The sequence below is a fragment of the Ahaetulla prasina genome, chromosome 3 (assembly GCF_028640845.1).
Source record: "Ahaetulla prasina isolate Xishuangbanna chromosome 3, ASM2864084v1, whole genome shotgun sequence".
Lineage (NCBI taxonomy): Eukaryota > Metazoa > Chordata > Lepidosauria > Squamata > Colubridae > Ahaetulla > Ahaetulla prasina.
This window is the reverse complement of record NC_080541.1, coordinates 127,766,467-127,784,916: the sequence shown is the minus strand read 5'-3', so window position 1 is coordinate 127,784,916 and position 18,450 is coordinate 127,766,467. Positions and strand designations below refer to the sequence as shown.

Here is an 18,450-nt window from a genome sequence, read left to right as displayed (position 1 = left end):
AAATACTATATTGCCAAATGTTTGCTAGTCTGTTTTTACAGAAAAACTTAAACAAAAACCCCTTCATTTTAGTGATATAATAATAGGCATTTTGAATACCTTTATTCATTCTTATTACCCAGAGTTACACTATCAAGTGAATCTAGTACTTGGTGATTCTATTGGCCTTGTGAAAATTGATATTTTTGGCCTTTGAGACTATGAGCCTCAAAACATTTCAAATCAATCTATTTCCTTTGGAACCAAAGAGTCTTTGGCTCTGCTAGTGTTTGAGAATCTGCCATAATACCCAGAGAGTGAATAATTATATTCTCTAACTAAGCTACTTTCTTTAACCCAAGCCTGCTGCCATTTTAGGATTCAGAAAGGGTGCTACTCCTATCTCTGAATGTATGTGGATGCGCAAGAAGACCCATAACTATGACAGTGACTAAGGCAGAAGGAATGAGCATGTTGTATCTTCTTTGCATTTAGATACCAGCACTCCACAAATGGTCCTGGTTAGGAATGAGCATCACAATTCAATCTGAAAATATGTGACTTAGTCCTACCACTGCAATGATTAAATCTTCTGGGTATTCATCTGACTTCTTTTCTGCTTTTGGTGGAATCTTCCAGCTATCCCCACCCCGGCCCTCCCGAATCTAATACGAGTCGTCCTTGACTTACAACAGTTCACTTAGTAAACTTATGGACCTATGACCATTTTCTATAGTTTCAACCTTTGCAGCATTCCCATGATCACATAATTTAAATTCGGATGCTTGGCAACTGACTCGTATTTATGACAGTTGCAGTGTCCCAGGTCATGTGAACACCTTTTGCAACCTGACAAGCACAGTCATTGGAAGCCGGATTCACTTAACAACTAAGTTACTAAAATCAACTGCAATGATTCACTTAACAACTGTGGGAAGAAAAGTCATAAAATGGGATAAAACTCACAACAGTCTTACTTAGCAACAGAAATTTGGGACTCAATTGTGGTAGTAAGGCAAAGACTATCATATGTACATATGTATGTATATGTGTGTATCAATTCCATTCCATTCTCCTCTTCAGCATCAAACACCAAGTTTTTGCTATATGTTTGTGGAAATGCAGAGCCTAGAAAAAAGACTTAAATCTCATATTTGCTTAACAGTTCCACTGGCAATATAGTGGGAGCCATGTGGGACATCCCTCTTCTTTCCCATAGCTAATTGGGGATGGAACTGCATCATTGCAAAAAAGACATCTCAGGAAGAAGAGTAATGTGACAAAGAAATTTGGGATTATTTATGCTACATGTACATTAATCTGAGAATTTCTAAAGCTGGCTGTCAAACTTCTGTATTTGACCCTTTTCAGAAATCAATGTGATTCTTTTTCATGAGAGTGTCTGCCTCGCAGGATTTAACAATGGATATGATAGTCTTCTCCTATTTTCTTTTTATAGTATTCATGGCACACTACCTATGATAGAAGAGGCAATGAGTAACCAATATCAGAATTAGCAGCTACTGTAGCCTCATTCTTCAGAAATGTGTCCAGACCCTCTTAAAAATGATCCAAATTTCTATTATCACAATTGTCGCTATCAAATTCTACAGTTTAACTGTGCACTTTAGGAAAAAGTAGTTCCTTCTGTTAATTCTAAATGTTTCTGCAATAAGCGTCAATGCATGGACTGAAGTCCTAGCACTTCAGCAAGTCAGAGAATAACCAACGTTCCCATTTTCTTTCTCTTTCATGTTATTATATGCCTTTATCAGATCTTCCCTTATCTTCCTTCTTGCTAAGTGAAATAATCTTTCTCTGTAGGGAACTGAAATTCCTTAATCACTTTGATTGCCCATGCAGATATATTTTACAGAATATGTTTTAAGTACAGCTACACAACACGCTGAAATGGGTTCTTGTCATAGATTTGTGCAGTATTAACAATTATATTTTCACTCCTTTTCTTAAGGCTTCCAAGCATGAAATGATTGAGTTGTCCACTTTGATCCTAAGATCTTTTTCTAGAAACTGATCTGTACTTCCTGCTTACCTCAGCATGAGCTCCCTTACTGTTTGGAGAGCAAAGGGATGGATGATGTCATCTTCTGCCTGCCCCTATTCTTCTGGGAAGGCGATACTCATCTGAATTTTCTGGTTCTGCAACAAAAGTAATGCTTCTCCTCCTCTACAATTCAAGTGGGACAATCCAGTCCACCTGTTCCACCTCATTCCATCCTCAACAAAGGCCTCCTTTCAAATTGGCTAATATGTACTCTGGCAGGGATGCTTTCCAGAACCCATTCTCTGCCTTTGATGGCCATTTGTGCTGGACTACTTGCTCCGAAAGGCAGAATTCCCCTCTCCTTTCTTTTTATAGGATCAGTGAAATCACTTTTATTATTTTTTTAAAGAGGTCAGCAAAGAAAGGATGGTTTCTTTTAAAAAAACACTGGATGAAATTGACCAGAGTTCTCTCAAGTTTCCCATTCTAGTCCCAGAAAGAATGAGAACTTTCCTGGACAACACAAACTGGACAGTAGCATGCCCTCACGAGAATATCACCAATATAGAGGAAGGAGTTGAAATCCAGAAAGGGATTTCTTCAATTGACTTCATCTGCAACCAGTTTATGTGTAGGATTCAAACAGTATGGAAAAGCTCCTAGTCACTCACTGCCATAAATAGATCCTATAAATAAATAAAATTTTGGATTTCTGTGTCAACTTGTATCAATTTACACTTATTTACACTGAAATGTACTCACTGCCTAGAATGCATTCTTCTTCTTATATTATTAGAATTATTCCATTACTTTGGTGAGGACTTTTTGGAGGTTAACAGCTATAAGGCAAAGGTAAAGGTTCCCCTCGCACATACATGCTAGTCGTTGCCAACTCTAGGGGGCGGTGCTCATCTCCGTTTCAAAGCCGAAGAGCCAGCGCTGTCCGAAGACATCTCTATGGTCATGTGGCCAGCATGACTAAACGCCAAAGGCGCACGGAACGCTGTTACCTTCCCACCAAAGGTGGTCCCTATTTTTTCTACTTGCATTTTTACGTGTTTTCGAAACCGCTAGGTTGGCAGAAGCTGGGACAAGTAACGGGAGCTCACCCCGTTACACGGCAGCACTAGGGATTCGAACCGCTGAGCTGCCGACCTTTCGATCGACAAGCTCAACGTCCTAGCCCCTGAGCCACCGTGTCCCTTTTTAACAGCTATATAGTGGTCAAATTAAAGATATCTATGTTGATTTCTGATCCAGGTAGTCAGAAAGGTAGGGTTTTTTTTCTATCTGGTTGTCTCAAGCCTTATATACTTTATCAGGACAATTCATCTTAGTATAATTAAAATAATAAATTTCAAATCTAATAAAAGTCGATTAAATGACGTATTAATATCAGGATCCTTTTGATCTGGGATGCTGTGAGGCTTTTGCTGTAAAACACTGTGAAGTGGTATATAAATCTAAGTGCTATTGCTATCCAGAATGAATAGCTAAAGGAGCATTCAGGGTTTTTATTTTCATTAAAACACTATGAGAAAAAAACAACAACATCACATTTATTTATCCAAATTGGTTGTTTCTTGTGTCTTTCAGATCCGTTCAAACAGCCTTCCTTTGAAAGTCAAGCATTTTTAGAAGCGGTCCAGTTTTTCCGTCAGGAGAAAGGCCATTATGGGCTGTCAGAAATGATTATAGGAAATGAAAATCAGGTAATTACACATCAGGAAGTGTTGGAATAAAAAACTTTTATGAAAAGTCTTCCATTCTTTTTGACAGAATTCCATTCTTTATGGAAATATTTTTACGAAAAGGATGTTCATCTCAACCATTCTCAGGTCAAACCAATTTCTGTGCTTTTGAGGCTAAAGAAAAAATATTAAATTTTATCTCTTTCCAGATTCTTAGCAACCTTGTGATGGAGGAGCTCCTATCTAGCCTTCAGAGCATGGTGCTCCCTAAAATGAAAGGAAAAAGAAATGACCGAAAGCGGGCATGGTTTGGTGTAAGTACCATATTCCTGATCAGGAAGTTCTTTTTAAAAAAAAACAAACTCATAAGATGATAATAACTACTTCTTTTCAATGTGGATGTGTATATGAAGTCAGTAAGTCTTGAGCTGGAAAAAAAAAGGAGACTGTTTTCACATTTTTGAAAAGTAGAATATTTCAAAGATTGATGTTACCTTTTTAAAAAAAAATAGTGTGTTTCAAATTTAAGCAGCTTATTTATAAATGTAATTAGCTGAAAACATCACCATCACTCCTCTGTGATGTTCCCTGCTAGCAAATGGCAAAACTCAAGACTTCTTTTCACTAAATATTTCCAAACCATTTGTTCTTTCTTTAATCTGGAACCTAGTATATCTATCAAGAGGTGTTGCAGCTGGAAGTAGCTACTGAGAGACAATGATTACAGGTAGTCCTCAACTTACAAAAGTTCATTTAGTGACCATTCAAAGTTGTAACTGAATGGCAGTGAAAAAGTGACTTATGACTGTTATGACTTACAACCGTTGCAGCATCCCCATGGTCACATGATCAGAATTCAGATGCCAGGCAGAGCCCCAGGGTCATGTGATCACCTTTTGCAATCTTCTGTCAAGCAAAGTGAATGGGGAAGCCAAATTCACTGAACAACTATATTGCTAACTGAATAACTGCCATGATTCAATTAACAACTGTGGGGGGAAAAGATTGTAAAATGGGGCAAAATTCACTTAACAAATGTCTCGCTTTCCAACAAAAATGGGCTCAATTATGGTCAAAAGTCAGAGACTACCTGTATCAACAAAATATGTGACTCTCTACTTTATATTTTTATATATTTATATATATATATATAGTTATATATTAATTACTAGAACATTCATGAACTTCATGGTTAAGTCACAAAGCTGGTTTGGAGCTGGTTCGCATGGCTGGCAAATAATTTTATTCATGCTTTTTGTTATAGATTCTAGAAGAAACATACTATTTGGTACTTGATCAGGTATCAGATGGTTTACGTTCTCTGAAAGAAGAATGCAAAGAGGTCACTCTAGGACTAGAGGGAACTATTCGTTCAAATATAGACCAGATTGTGACTTCGAAAGACTTTCTGGCTACGAAAATAAAAGGTAAATTGAATGTCACACAATCGGCATTTTGTATTTTTCCTTTTTACATCTATTAATCACAGTATCAGTTGACAATACTAATTTGCATATGGCTAAGAGAAAATTAATTCAGATTTTTTTTATGTTTGCCCCTTTTGAGGATATCTACATTTATATGGCATGGGCCTAAGCTTATTTCATAATATGTTCACACTACATGTTGTTTTCTTTTGAGATGGAAAGAACAATTTGAAATCCCTGTTTAAGTGGATGCAACAAATGCCTGATTAAAATTGTAGATGATCTAATTCTGTTTTGTTAAAAACCAAAAAGCAAAAAACAAACTATAAACAGTATAGTACAAATGAAGATGATCAATAGCACTTCCAGTTTTGGCCTGAAGTTCTGTGCACATTATCAGGACTAGCCTCATTGAACAATTAGGGTTTTTTCCCCCCTTAAAAAAGTATAAATTGGGTTGCATAAAAATCGATGATTTTTTTAAAAAAATAAAAAAAATCTGATGTTTTTTATTTAAATCGGAATTTTTTATTTTTATCAAATTTATTTTAATAAAATGCTTTTTGAGTAAAAATCTATTTAAAGGTAGTTTTCTATTTAAGATACATTAATAATTTAGTTTATTCAGCATGAAATGTAGCTTAGTTATTTAGCATGAGATTGTATATTCTGCAATATTGGGACTATTGGTGAGTCAACAGCAGGTCAGAGGAGGAGCTGCTGCGGGACAGAGATGACAATTGCTCTTTAATAATTGTGATTTAAATCAAGTTGATTTAAATCAATCCTTTTTACTAGTTATTTAAATCACAAGCGCACACTCACATTTGCAAACCGGTAGCGAATGTAAGTGAATACCACCCCTATATGCTAGTATGTAAAATGCATCAACTCATAAATTTTGCATTTCTACAATATGATATCTATGTGCATACATAAGTAGTCCCAGTCCTGCAATCCAACTGGTGATAGGTGTTTGGTAGGGATGCTAAAAGTTTGAAGACTGGTTCTAAATCTACTTTCTCAGTGCTGTTGTAAATTCAAATGTTTGCTGAATGCACAGACAGTAAGGGTGGACTACATGTAATAAATTATATAAGATGGCATTTTTTGTTTAAAGTCTTCTTCCTTCTTAGCGTTCAACTCAGGTTTATCTTAAATCTTCAGGGAGCATAACTGAACCTATCCAGATCTGTTGCAGTGAAAGTATTCAGCCCTTTTTAGCTTCTGTACTGGAGGAACTCATGGGGCCAGTAAGCTCTGGATTCACCGAAGTCTGTCTGCTGTTTGAAAAGGAAGTCAATGCAATCAGCCAAACCTTTCAAGCAACAAATGATGTTGCAACACTAAATGAGGTAAGGAAGCCATGATGTTAAATTGTTTGCCTTCTGTATGGATGGGAGTCACTTGGGGTCATCAGCCTTCGGTTTATCCTCTGAGGCATAACAGTTTTATTTTGGTCAAGTCTGAGTGAGATCCCATACTCTTGCCTTTGGCAAATAACTATCTCTTAGTTTCTATCTGTACATTAAAAATAAGAAGAACCTGTCTCACCTGAAATGTATAGAGCAGGATTATAAAAGTTGATAAACAACATTCTATAACCTGGAATTGTCATATTTTTGTTTATTATTAAACAATCAAATTCCCTTGAAAAATCTCAGAAACAACATGTTTGAAAGGAAAAAAAATTGTACAAAACAGAATTGTACCTACAAAAATATAGGTAATTTTTAGATATAGATAATATATATCTATATTTAGATAATAGATAATATAGATAAACTGCAGCAGAAGACACGAGTCAACCGTTGCCTTTCCTTTCCTTCTATGATAGCTTAATCATTCCTTTTTACTGAGAAATGCCAGCAGAACTCCAGAAACCTTTCTCATTTACCATATGACACCAAGGGCTGCTTTAATTGTGTAACTACCAGGTTAAATGTAAATGTACCACTACTGGAAAATCTACTTCCTTCCCAATCTGTGTTTCTGACAGAATGTGAATCACCTGATGAACCTGCCACATGACTCTGTCAAAATGGAGCCTTCCTATCTAAAAGTCAATTTTCTTCAAGAGCAACTTCAGGATCTCAAGACCCGCTTCAAATTCCACAACATTGACTTGGTTATCCAGAGGACACATAATGTAATGCAGGAGGTATGATAAGGATTCGTATCTATTTTGACCATCAGCCATATGCAGGCCGATCTTCTGAGGAGTTTAATATTGGTTTGGATTACTTGCCAACCAATACTTGGTTACCCCTTTTTTGATTTCTAATGATTTGGGTTTCCAAATGCAAGTTAGAACTCCCTTTAGAGATATAACTAAGACCCCTTAAATCAAATCTCTGAATCACATAATCATAAAGTTGGGTTGTTCTGGAACACTGACAGGTAGATTCACTCCCATTTGGCAAGGTTCTGATGATATAAACCATGGTTTGTGGACTTTGCTAAGACACAGTTTCTTGAGCATGATTTAAAATCTCTAATACATGGGTTGGGTTCATATAATGTACTAACATAAACAAAAAGAACCCTGCATTATAACTTTGTGTACAAAACAATTCATGTAATAATTCATAAAGACAAAGGTATTTGCAATAAGAAGAAAAAATTGCCAACACGCCTTGTAAATAAATATTTATATGTACAAATAAAGTAACTAGATGTTGACAAAGAGACAGATCAGAGTGGCACATGGACCTCTGCAAGAAAATAAATAAGGCAATTATTTTTATCTCTTTTTAGATTCTGGAAAATGCAGTATATACATTTGAGCAGCTACTAGGTTTAAATCACTCCAAAGACATCACCAAAATGGCAACAGCCATAGAAAAAGTCAAACTTCGTGTTCTTAAGGTAAAGTATTTATTTCTTTTGCTTGTTCTCAAAGTAGGAATGTTGGGTTATAATGTTCATTATAAAATCCAAATGCCAAACTATGTATTTTTTCTGAATTTCTGTTAATGAAAAATAAATATAATTATTTGAATTGTCTAGATGTAAAATATCACATATTTTTAATAGTATGTCTTTAATCTGTGTTGTGTTGATAGAGAATGGTGATCATGATAATATATTAAAAACACAGTAAAGCTGTGCTGCTTTTGTGAAAAAATAAATTCAATGGTACATCTAAAAGGGGAAGAAGTTGAAAATTGAAATTTGGAAATTGAGACAGATAAAAAGTAAAATAGCTACCATTTGGAAAACATTAAGAAAAACTTACTGAAGGAAGGGAAAACTTGGGTTTGTTCTTGCTAGGCAAAATATGGATTACATCCTATTTAAATGTATTTCTATATGGAGTCTGAGTTGCATTAACTAGTATATCTGACGTTGACCTTCTGAATAACTAGAAGTCTGACTTCTAATTCAATTCTGAATTGGCATATACTGTCATATATTATGTGTGCAACATGGGCCTAAGGTCACTTTTACCAAAAATAATTGAGAGAATTGACAATAAAGTGAGCAGCAAATATAGAAAGTGTATATATGTATGCCTTTGAATTTGCATCCTATGCTACACTATAGAAGGTCAGATGACTATTTTTCCAATTCCCCTTCATATGTGTTGATAAGCTTAAATACACTCCAGAGTGTCCTGGTAGAGATTGGGTGAAATACAGAATTTTGGATATGGATTTCAGAGCAAACCAAGTAGTCCCTAAATAGAAATCTGCTTTTTAGAAAGCCGCTGTATAAAATAAAAAGGTAAAGTCTTGTTGGACTCAAACTTGATTCTTGGAGGCTTAATGGACAAGTCCATGTAATGTTCTTGGCAATAATACAGAAATCGTTTCCTACTTTTTTTTTTTTTGCATTTTTTAAAACTTCCCAATCTATAATTCTGGTATTTCCTAATGGTTTCCCACTGAACTACTTAGCCATTTCCATCCTTGCTAAGCTTTTCAAGATTAGTCAAATTTGAACTAATGTGGAGATAAAAAGAATGGATTTGAAGAAGAAATGGGGGAAATGTTATGGTATGAAAGAAAGTGAGAAAACAAAGATTAAGTCTGGGATTTGTAGAAAGTATGTGCAAACATTGCAGAGACTTCCCTAAATATAAAAGAAACAATAGTTATTGTTGTATTGTTATATATATAATATATATATATATAATATATATTATTATATATATTGTTATAAGAGAAACAATAGAGGGAGCATAATCAGACTTGCAGTTTTACATTCCTATAGCCAATCTTAGTAAAAATAACTGTGAATCTTCCACAGAGTTATCGCCTGGTCTGGTTCTACCCTTGTAGGGCTGACAGTTTGCCAACCTGATGTATTTAGATGTGCTGGGGATTCTGGAAACTGTAACCCCAGACACCCATAGAGGTACATTTTAGAATGATGACATAAAAGGCATGTTGATACAATGCCATATACCTAGTTGGATCTAATATTGAGAATAAATGAATGAATAAATTAACAAATAAACACACTACAAATAAATAAATTTATTCCAATTTTGCTACAAAGAAGTGACTTTCTATCTTCTTAAGATCTTTGTAACTTTCCTTTCTTTTTCTTTCTTTTTTCTTTCTCTCATTATTATTTCTTTAATTATTATTTTTCTTTATTCTTCTGATTTTCAAATTGCAGCATTGCTTTTATTCTGTTGAAAACTTCCTTAGTAAAAATTACATATTTATAAAAAAGATAACATTGAGTTTGGCTCTGATCCTAGAGATAAATATGAAGGAATAGATAGTTATTGGTTTTATGCTTGATTTTAGTGTACATTAGCAGGGTAGGAAGTTGGGAAGTAGGTCTTTAGCTCTCCAAAATCTCATACCTGATTCTTCTTTTTACACAACCTATATGGCAGCAATATGATTATGACAGCAGTACTATCCGGAAGAGGATATTTCAGGATATCTTGGTCCAGATCACTCTGCCCACACTGCAGCGGACATTGGCTTCAACATGTAAACCGGTAGGTTAATATATTGACATATATGACTCAAAAGGATTTGGAAATCAAAATGAAAATGCTAATTATGTTAGCAGAAAATGGTTCTTTAGTTTTAAAGTCTGTGGAAATGAAATGTTAGAGACAAGACAGCAACTATGAGTTGGAATCGGCCTTAGTTATTCTTAGGGCCAATTCATTTAAATCCTGTTGATTTTCATTGTTCTAGATTACATATGACAAGTTTTTCTTAAACCTATCTCTCTTCCTAAAACTCCAAGGTTGTTGTAAAAAAGATAGTCTTTTTTTTTTTAAGCCAAAGGAACATATTGGGTGCAAGATGTGGTTAGTTTCTCATGTTAGAACAAATCATAAAATACAAGAATTGAAGGGGACCTTGGAGAGGATCTGTATTCTTCTAAAATATTAAAAGATAATTAAAAGTTACTTTGGGCAAAATGATAATATGTTGCAAAGAACTCCTTGCATATTATACCTACTGTGTTTCCCGAAAATAAGACCCTCTCTTATATTTTGTTTGAACCCGAAATAAGTGTTTGGCCTTATTTTCGGGGAGGTCTTATTTTGGGGCATGTGGAGCGAGATGGGGATCCTCTTGCCGTCCTACCTGATTTCCAGCTCTGTCTCCCTAACCCTAACCAGAGGAAATGGTGGGGACTGGCTGCGCATGCATTTAAGTATTTTCAGGGAGGGCTTATTTTCAGGGGAGAGCTTATTTTTGGGAGGGTTTATTTTCAGGGGAGGTCTTATTTTTGGGGAAGGTCTTATTTTTGGGGAAACATGGTATAAAAATGAGTTAGAATTTATATAATCCCGTGTATAAAGCATGTTATATTTACTTGAAAAACTAATTCATGCAGTTCTTCTTATGGACATTCTGTTAAGAAACAGATATATGTACGAGTGAGATATTTTAAAAACAGATGGAAAGACATAAACATGTACATAGTATTTGTGGCACCTTCTTGTGATGGGTTCTCAGAGCTTGAGAAAGAGGAGGGCAGTTTGCAAAAGGCTCCATGATTTTTAATCAATTGAGATAAATTTTTACCCATTTAGAAAATTGATAGCTACATTCCTGGTGCATCAAAGAGTGATTAGCAAAAGAATTAAGAGATCTATCTGTTTTCCTAGTAAATGAAGAATATGCTGATATTCTGTATTCATAATATTTTTGCAAACCACATTGTCTTTCCACTGTCTGAGGACTCACTGTGCTTACTTGTGGCAGTTCCCAGTGAAATTTTCAGAGATAGATTAAGACACCTTTACTCTCAGATATTCTAATAATCTTCACTTGTATTAGAGTTTATTATTTTTTCTGTAAATGTGTTATTTTCTAATTAGCCATTATTACTTTAAATTACATCTTGTTCTATAGATGCTTCAGGAGTATGAACAGTACATCTTTGCTGAATATAACAGTTTGATCCAAGTTGAAAATGTCTATGAAGAGATTTTGTTTCAGACATTGCTTGATGAAACCTCAAAAGGTAACTTCGCTTTTTCTGGGATTCATTTTTTAATTTTTAATTTTTTAAGTATAAAAATGAACTGATTAATTCAAGGAGTTTTAAGTTTTACCTTGATCTTTTTTTCATTTAACATTTTTTGGATTCTTCCAAAAAATCAATAGGTTTAAAACAGGGTTGAAAAATAAAAATATATTATCTATACTTTCACTGGGCATTGTCAGAGTTGAAGACTAATACATCTGGGGATACAGGATTGAGGAAGGTGCTTTATTGACTTTGTGGATGATTTGAGAAGAGACGCTTCCCTCCATTTAGTTCTTCCAAAACAATATTGCCTTGTTCTCAGCATGTTTTCGTGCTCTTATTCTATGGCTGAATATCTTTTCTCTGTTTCTTTGTGTCCATCTCTTGCTTAGTGATAAAAGAAGCAGTCCATCTGAAGAAACATAATCTGTATGAGGAAATAAACCTGCCTTCTGAAAGTGTCTCCAGTTTGAGTGATCTAAAAACGCCTGTAGAATCAGCCCAGGCTAGCCCAGCTAGAGGACCAGCCCCCAATTTGATGGACGAATCAGATGCTGGCCTTGGAAGTAATGAAGTTTTCTTAACAGAAAAACTGCATCAAGAAGAGGAACGTGATGAGGCTAGGAATACAAAAGAAGAGGGGATAATAATTTCAGATTTCGGTGGCAGTGAATCTTGTCCAAAAATACTTACTGTTGTAGAGGGAGCCTTTCCAATCACAAATGCCAGTGAAATCACAATAAAACAAAATAAAGGAACAGCAGAAGAAGAAGAGCTTCCAGTTCACGACGATGTGAATGAAATTAGAAATTTGTTGACCCTGACTGTTGAACTGAAAGAATATGAACAGTCTACAAACAAAGAACAAGATTTACAGGAGTGTGGAATGTCAAACCCAAAGGAAGAAGCACAAGAAAAGAGTAAAGGGGACCATCAAACAGGTGATATGCAGAAGCCCCTTTCTCCTGTTGTAAAAGCAGATGATACAAATATTGTAAGTAGCTCTGGGGAAACAAGCAGCCTAATTCATCAGGATGCTTCTGAGAAGTCTGAAGAACAGAGTCCCAGTGATATCTCAAGGGAAGAGTTGAACACAGAGCCAAACATCGCACACCCAGATGAAAAGAACGATGGTACCTATGACCAGTCTCAAACAGAGACATCGACTGAAAGCAGTCAATCTGACCAGAGTAAAATAGTCCCTTTACCTCGTAATGTTGTGTCTGAAGAACAGAAGTCACAAACAGAACATGCTGAAGGTGAACAACCTGACCAGATAAGGGAAGGATTTTCCTCCCTCCGTTCTTTTCCAGAGGAAGATCATTCCCAAATGGGACAACGTATTAAAATAGATTCTCATGAAGAAGAATTGTCCCTTCTGCAATCTGTCCTGAAGGAAACAGAGATACCACCCTTCTTGAGCTGTTCCTTTGAAATTCAAGAAAGCATGTTGCATACAGAATCTTCAAGCACCGAGTCACCCCCTCTGGTAGTTTTCTTAGAAGTAAAAGAAACTGATGCTAACAATGTGGTAAGCATGGACTCCGAAAATGTCACTTTTGATCAAGGGGGTGATTCTGAACAAGCAGGTGAGTCCTTGCTGGAAATGGATGCTGCAGATACAATTAAAAGTGATGAAAGATGAAAAAAAACCTGAGGGCGACTGTTCTGATTCATCACTTACAAAATAGAATTTTGTAAATTTAAAGCCTGAGCCCAAGTTATGATTACTTTCCTTAAAACTAGAATGGAGAGACGTATTCAAAATTCACAACCTACTTGAGAGCCATCTTTTAATTTGAACCTGTGGCTTTCTGAAAATTTGCATTGTTTGAATAATACTCTTCTGTCAGTTGCTGCTTCTTGCCACTTACTCATTCAGAAGTGAATCATGAAAGAATCATCACTCAAATGGTGAAGAATTTTGCAAACTACCAGTTATAACTTGACAGAATGCTTAGCCTTTCCTATTTTTTGAAAAAACAGTTCACTGGGAATATTGATTGCCCTGTTGACAATGAACAATTTATTTGTGGATGAGATGTCAGTGACTCTCAGTAGAATTTAGAAGGAAGTGCTAAAATCAGGTATTGCAAGAGAAAAATATATATAATAGTGGTATATAATAAAGAAAAAAGGAAGGCAAATCTTTAAGAGAAGTAATAGTAAAATTTCCTTACTGGAATCTTAGGGAACACAATTGTACATAGTGTTTTGATTTTCATAGGTATATTGTTGTTTTTGTACTTAAAAGCTTTGGCAGATATTTTGAAAATGGAGAGAACTAATTCCTCTTCTTTTACCATTGTTATAGTTGCTATATTTAAAATTTACCAGAATAATTGGAACAGATTTTTCTATCCTATTTTTCTACACCTTCTGCGGAGCACTTTATACCTGCTTTTTTTCAAAGGGAATGACAATTTTTTACTGTAACTTGTGCCACGCACAAAAATGAAACAGAAGCAAGCCAGCCAATAATTAATAATTCAGACCTTAGTATGGTGGCAATCCATTTTCCTAATATTGAATTCTATTCCTGCACACGTTCTACATCTGTAAGGCAATTTCTGTATTATTTATCTGAGACCATTTATTCTGATTGTGCTAATTAAGGAGACAAGTAGTAGTATAAGCCATTGGATCAGGCCATTGGATCAGTCCAGAACCCTTGATCAGTCCAATTGGATTAGTCCAAAACCCTTGAACTAACTTGGCTAGAAGACTGGAAACCAGAATGTCTTTAATTGTTCATGTGCAGTGTAGTTGAATAATGCCTGCCTATTTTCTCTTTTTATCTCTACAAACAAGAGGGCTTCGGATATTCAATGACTCTTCCGGAGTAGGACAGGGCATTTATAACTCCACTCCTCTGACTCTCAACTTGAAAACAGCCTTCTAAGGGCTAAGAGTCACTTTTGTTTGCCTGACTAGAATGATTTTTTTTCTGACTCCTGTCCTCGAATAGGAGAAAGGGAAACCCACTGCAATAAGACTGGTTGGACTGCTAGCAGATGGCCACAAAGTACAGTGTTTTAAAATTGAGGGCAAGGGCAAGTAAGTTCATTCATTTATTAAAAGCAAGTGCCGCAAATGTAGTCAATCTGAATAACAAATCACATATTGTAAAACAATTTTAAAAGTTCATGATTAGTTGCAGTAGCAGATTCCAGAGCAGCTGCAAATAGAAATTCGGCACTCATTTTGGGCAGGAAGAGAAGTCTCTAGCTAAAGCAGAGAATGACGACTGCTTGAAAATGTTCCCACAAAATTACTATTTAAATTTACTAACTCATTGCTCATATTTCATCATCCCTGTTTTCTAACTGCTGTTCACAACCCTGAGAACTAAAATACTTTTAGATTATAATTCTTTGAACTCTAAACTGCACAAATACCTTTTAATTGCATAGGTCATCAGATTATTTTGATGATAAGCCATCATTCTACTATTTAGTTCAGTGCATGAAGTAAAAAAGACATTCAATAAATTTGCATGATTACATATCTCTTTTTTTAACATGTTGGAATAAGTGATAGCATGCTGTGTCAGTTATGCATTTAGTATCCCATATCCCAGAAGTGTTATAAACTGTATTTATGGCTACATTTCTCCATTTCCTATAGATCCTGAACAGTAAAATATGTCGCCTTACTGTTAGTCATGCAACAGAAAAAAAAAACACCTAGGATTTGACCTGTACAACAATAGAGCTTCACTGTGCATGCAGGGGGAAAAAACTGAATGATAGCAGATTAGCAAAATAATTGAAACAATTAGTCACCAATTAGTTCTACACTTGTCACAGGCAGCACTTACCACTTTCAACTGATTTCTCATTATTTGACAACTGGGAAAAGGGAAAGAGGGCAGATTTAGCCCTAAAATCTCTAGTTGCTAATCTTTGTCATAGTTATATTACAATGTGAATTAATTTGAGATTTTAAATATTTAATTCCTGCTATTAGCGTTGCTTCAAAATTATGTCTGTCAAGCATCAGAAACATTCATAGTAACAGCCACTGCTTCAAAATGGGAAGAGGTACAACTAGGCAATCAAAACCCTGCCCTCTTCTACCTGTGTGCAGTGAATGCAACACGTATGAAAACAGGGCAAGATTTTCATTGGCTGGTTGCCCTTGCCATTTTCAGGTATTGCCATTTTAATTCTCACAGTATAAGTTTAAAAAAAATTAAAATGTACTAATGCAGCAAAATATTCTAGCTGAATTGTTATTTATACACAAAACCAGTTATCTGCTGTCTCTTTGTAATACAATATATAGAATGACATTTATTCCAGTCTTTTAGTATTTGTGCTTGAATAGGAAACATATCCTCACATCTATATATTCAAGTCTTTTTTGTTTGTTTGTTTTTAAAAAGGATGTTTAGACTGAATATATTCCTATATTGGAAGTAAACATTTACTCAAAGCATTAGAGTTCGGATAAGGACCCAAGTAAATGTCAGTATTTTGGACAATTACCATGAGTAATCAGAGGTTATAGCAGAGGTGTGCTGCTGCCGGTTCGCACCAGTTCGGTTAAATCGGTAGTTAAGATTATGCGCAGTTCACCAAACTGGCAAATGCCACCACTGGAGGTAGGATCACTCTGCCCCAGCCATGTTTTCCAGGGCTGCTTGGAGTGAAAAGCATGCAATATGCTGCCGCTAAGCTCCTCCAAGGTTCCTTGCGCAAGCGCTGAAATTGGCCGATGGTCGACTGCAGCCAGGCTGCGGGCTTAGAGCAGCAGCAGATGGAGTTCAGGGCGTACAATCTACTCCTCCCAATGTCCAAACCGGCGAGCTGGAAGAAAGATTCTCTGACATGCTGATGAGTACATACGGACCAAGTGGGCTTTTTGCTTCCCCCCCCACTTCCCCATCCTGATCGAGCATGGCGTAGACAGCTGAATGGAGGCAGAAAATGGGGCATTTCCATCGGCCCTTCTCTTCTTTTCTCCCTAGCCTCCTTTTGCCAGCATGCGCTAGGCAGGCTCGGCAGGCAGTTGTGATTTTTAAATGGGCTTTTATTTTGTCAGCCCAAGAGTGGTGGGAAAGGGGCTTGGAATGGTATGGAGGAAATTGCCCTGTCTCTGCAGCATCTGCCTACCTCCACCACCCCACCTTGCCGTGAGTGATGTCGAGTTGGCCATGCCCACTCAATCACATGACCCCCCAAGCCACACCCACCCAACCAGTCACTAGGCTGTTAAATTAATTGCAGCCCACTACTGGGTTATAGGAGTTATTGTCCAAAATGTTTTGAGAGCACTGCCTAACAACATGTGAAGATTCTATTTAGGTATATATTCTATATCGATATTAACCATGCATGCCAAAGCACACTTTGGAAGAAATACTGCAGAGCTTGTGTGAGTAGAAATACAGTTCCTCTCTGTTTCTACTTAAAACTTTCATATCTTTTTTCAGATTTCTGAAAGTCTGAAAAAGACACCACTGTTTTAAGAGTCATGTAAGTTGACTCATTAAAGCAGCTGCATCTTGTTTTAAGGCTCACCTATGAGCTTGAAAAAAGGAATGGTGGCAGTAATTAATAGTAGCAGTACTATGAACAACCCTTCTGAATTGTTTTCAAAACTTTCATAGCCATAGCCTGTACATGATAAACCAGTATTTAGCATACTGAGATTTCAGAAAATGCTCTTCCACTACTATTAATTATTGCCACCATTCCTTTTTTCAAACTCATAGGTGAGCCTAAAAAAAGATGCAGCTGCTTTAATGAGTCAACTTACATGACTCTTAAAGCAGTGGTGAATATTATTTCAGAAGCAGAGTGTCTTTATGATGTTCTAAGAAACTTGGCATTGATACTGAAAATAATAATCTATGCTGTGCTCCTATTCTCACAATATGTTTTCATAATATGTTTCCTAACCTCCATTCTGTAGTATTTGATGTGGAAGTAAGTTTATTGAATATAACATGAGATCTTAAGAAAAATGTGTTGGATCTTTATATTTTAAAAAAATAACTTGGTACAGGTGCAATGAAGCATGTATAGGCATAACATCTCTTTCAAGGTGCAAACTTTTTTTCAGGTTTCCATAGGGGACTGAAAAATAATTTAGCTGTTCTAGAGCAATGCTATGCTTATGCTCCCCTATCTACCAAAGTATCTTTTTTGCATTATTTTCAAAGCATGCCCAGCTCTATTAGATTTCATAAAGGGGAGATAAAATTAATGTGGGTCTACCGTTTTCATTCAAAAATTGACTGTCATGCTTATGATACATACTTGTTTCCTCAAACAAGGGATTTAAATATTTACTTACAATTAAATCTGAATTATTTTTATTTTGTAATAGCTCCAATTGCTTGTAGTTGAGCCTTAAGAGAATATATAAAGGATTGTAGTCTTAAAATAAGTAAATTCTTTTTCTTCAAAAAAGATTTTGAAGATTTGAGTATTTAATAATAAATAATCTTTTTAGAAATTTTCTTTTCTTGAGACTTTTAAAAATCTGATATACTCTGATTTCATATGTAGATGATTTCTTTCCTATGCATAGAATGTTCCAGGTATCATTTAAAATTCTTTATGTGTACATATTTCATTTGAATAATCAACTTGACTAAAAGAACCTACAAAACGCAATGTAATATGGTTAACTTTTCTCAACTGCATGTTTACAAATAAAATATTAATCTCTCACAATGTGCATTTCTTCAAAAGAGATTTGGAACTTATTGGGCGTGGTGTTGCTATGTATTTACAAAATCCCAGTGAATATCATATTTGCCTATTACAGTGGCAACCCATTGCAATAATAAGGGCAAATATACAGATTATAAATACAAACACCTAATTTTGAGATAATGAATACAGTGCAGGACTGAAGCTATGAAAGTAAATGGTGGAAA

The 18,450-nt window shown here is 35.6% G+C and overlaps 1 protein-coding gene across 3 annotated transcripts in view; it reads left to right on the top strand.

The window, feature by feature from the left end:
- Positions 1-18,238, top strand: part of NIBAN1 (niban apoptosis regulator 1) — a 67,985-nt gene extending 49,747 nt beyond the window's left edge. For all 3 annotated transcript variants that reach the window (XM_058176550.1, XM_058176552.1, XM_058176551.1), the window contains 9 exons: positions 3,581-3,696; positions 3,885-3,989; positions 4,940-5,102; positions 6,270-6,457; positions 7,102-7,263; positions 7,860-7,970; positions 9,955-10,062; positions 11,441-11,552; positions 11,951-18,238. In XM_058176550.1, the coding sequence (XP_058032533.1) occupies positions 3,581-3,696; positions 3,885-3,989; positions 4,940-5,102; positions 6,270-6,457; positions 7,102-7,263; positions 7,860-7,970; positions 9,955-10,062; positions 11,441-11,552; positions 11,951-13,203 (2,318 nt within the window). In that variant the 3' untranslated portion in view covers positions 13,204-18,238. The remainder of the gene's footprint in view (positions 1-3,580; positions 3,697-3,884; positions 3,990-4,939; positions 5,103-6,269; positions 6,458-7,101; positions 7,264-7,859; positions 7,971-9,954; positions 10,063-11,440; positions 11,553-11,950) is intronic.
- The last annotated feature ends 212 nt before the right edge of the window (positions 18,239-18,450 follow it).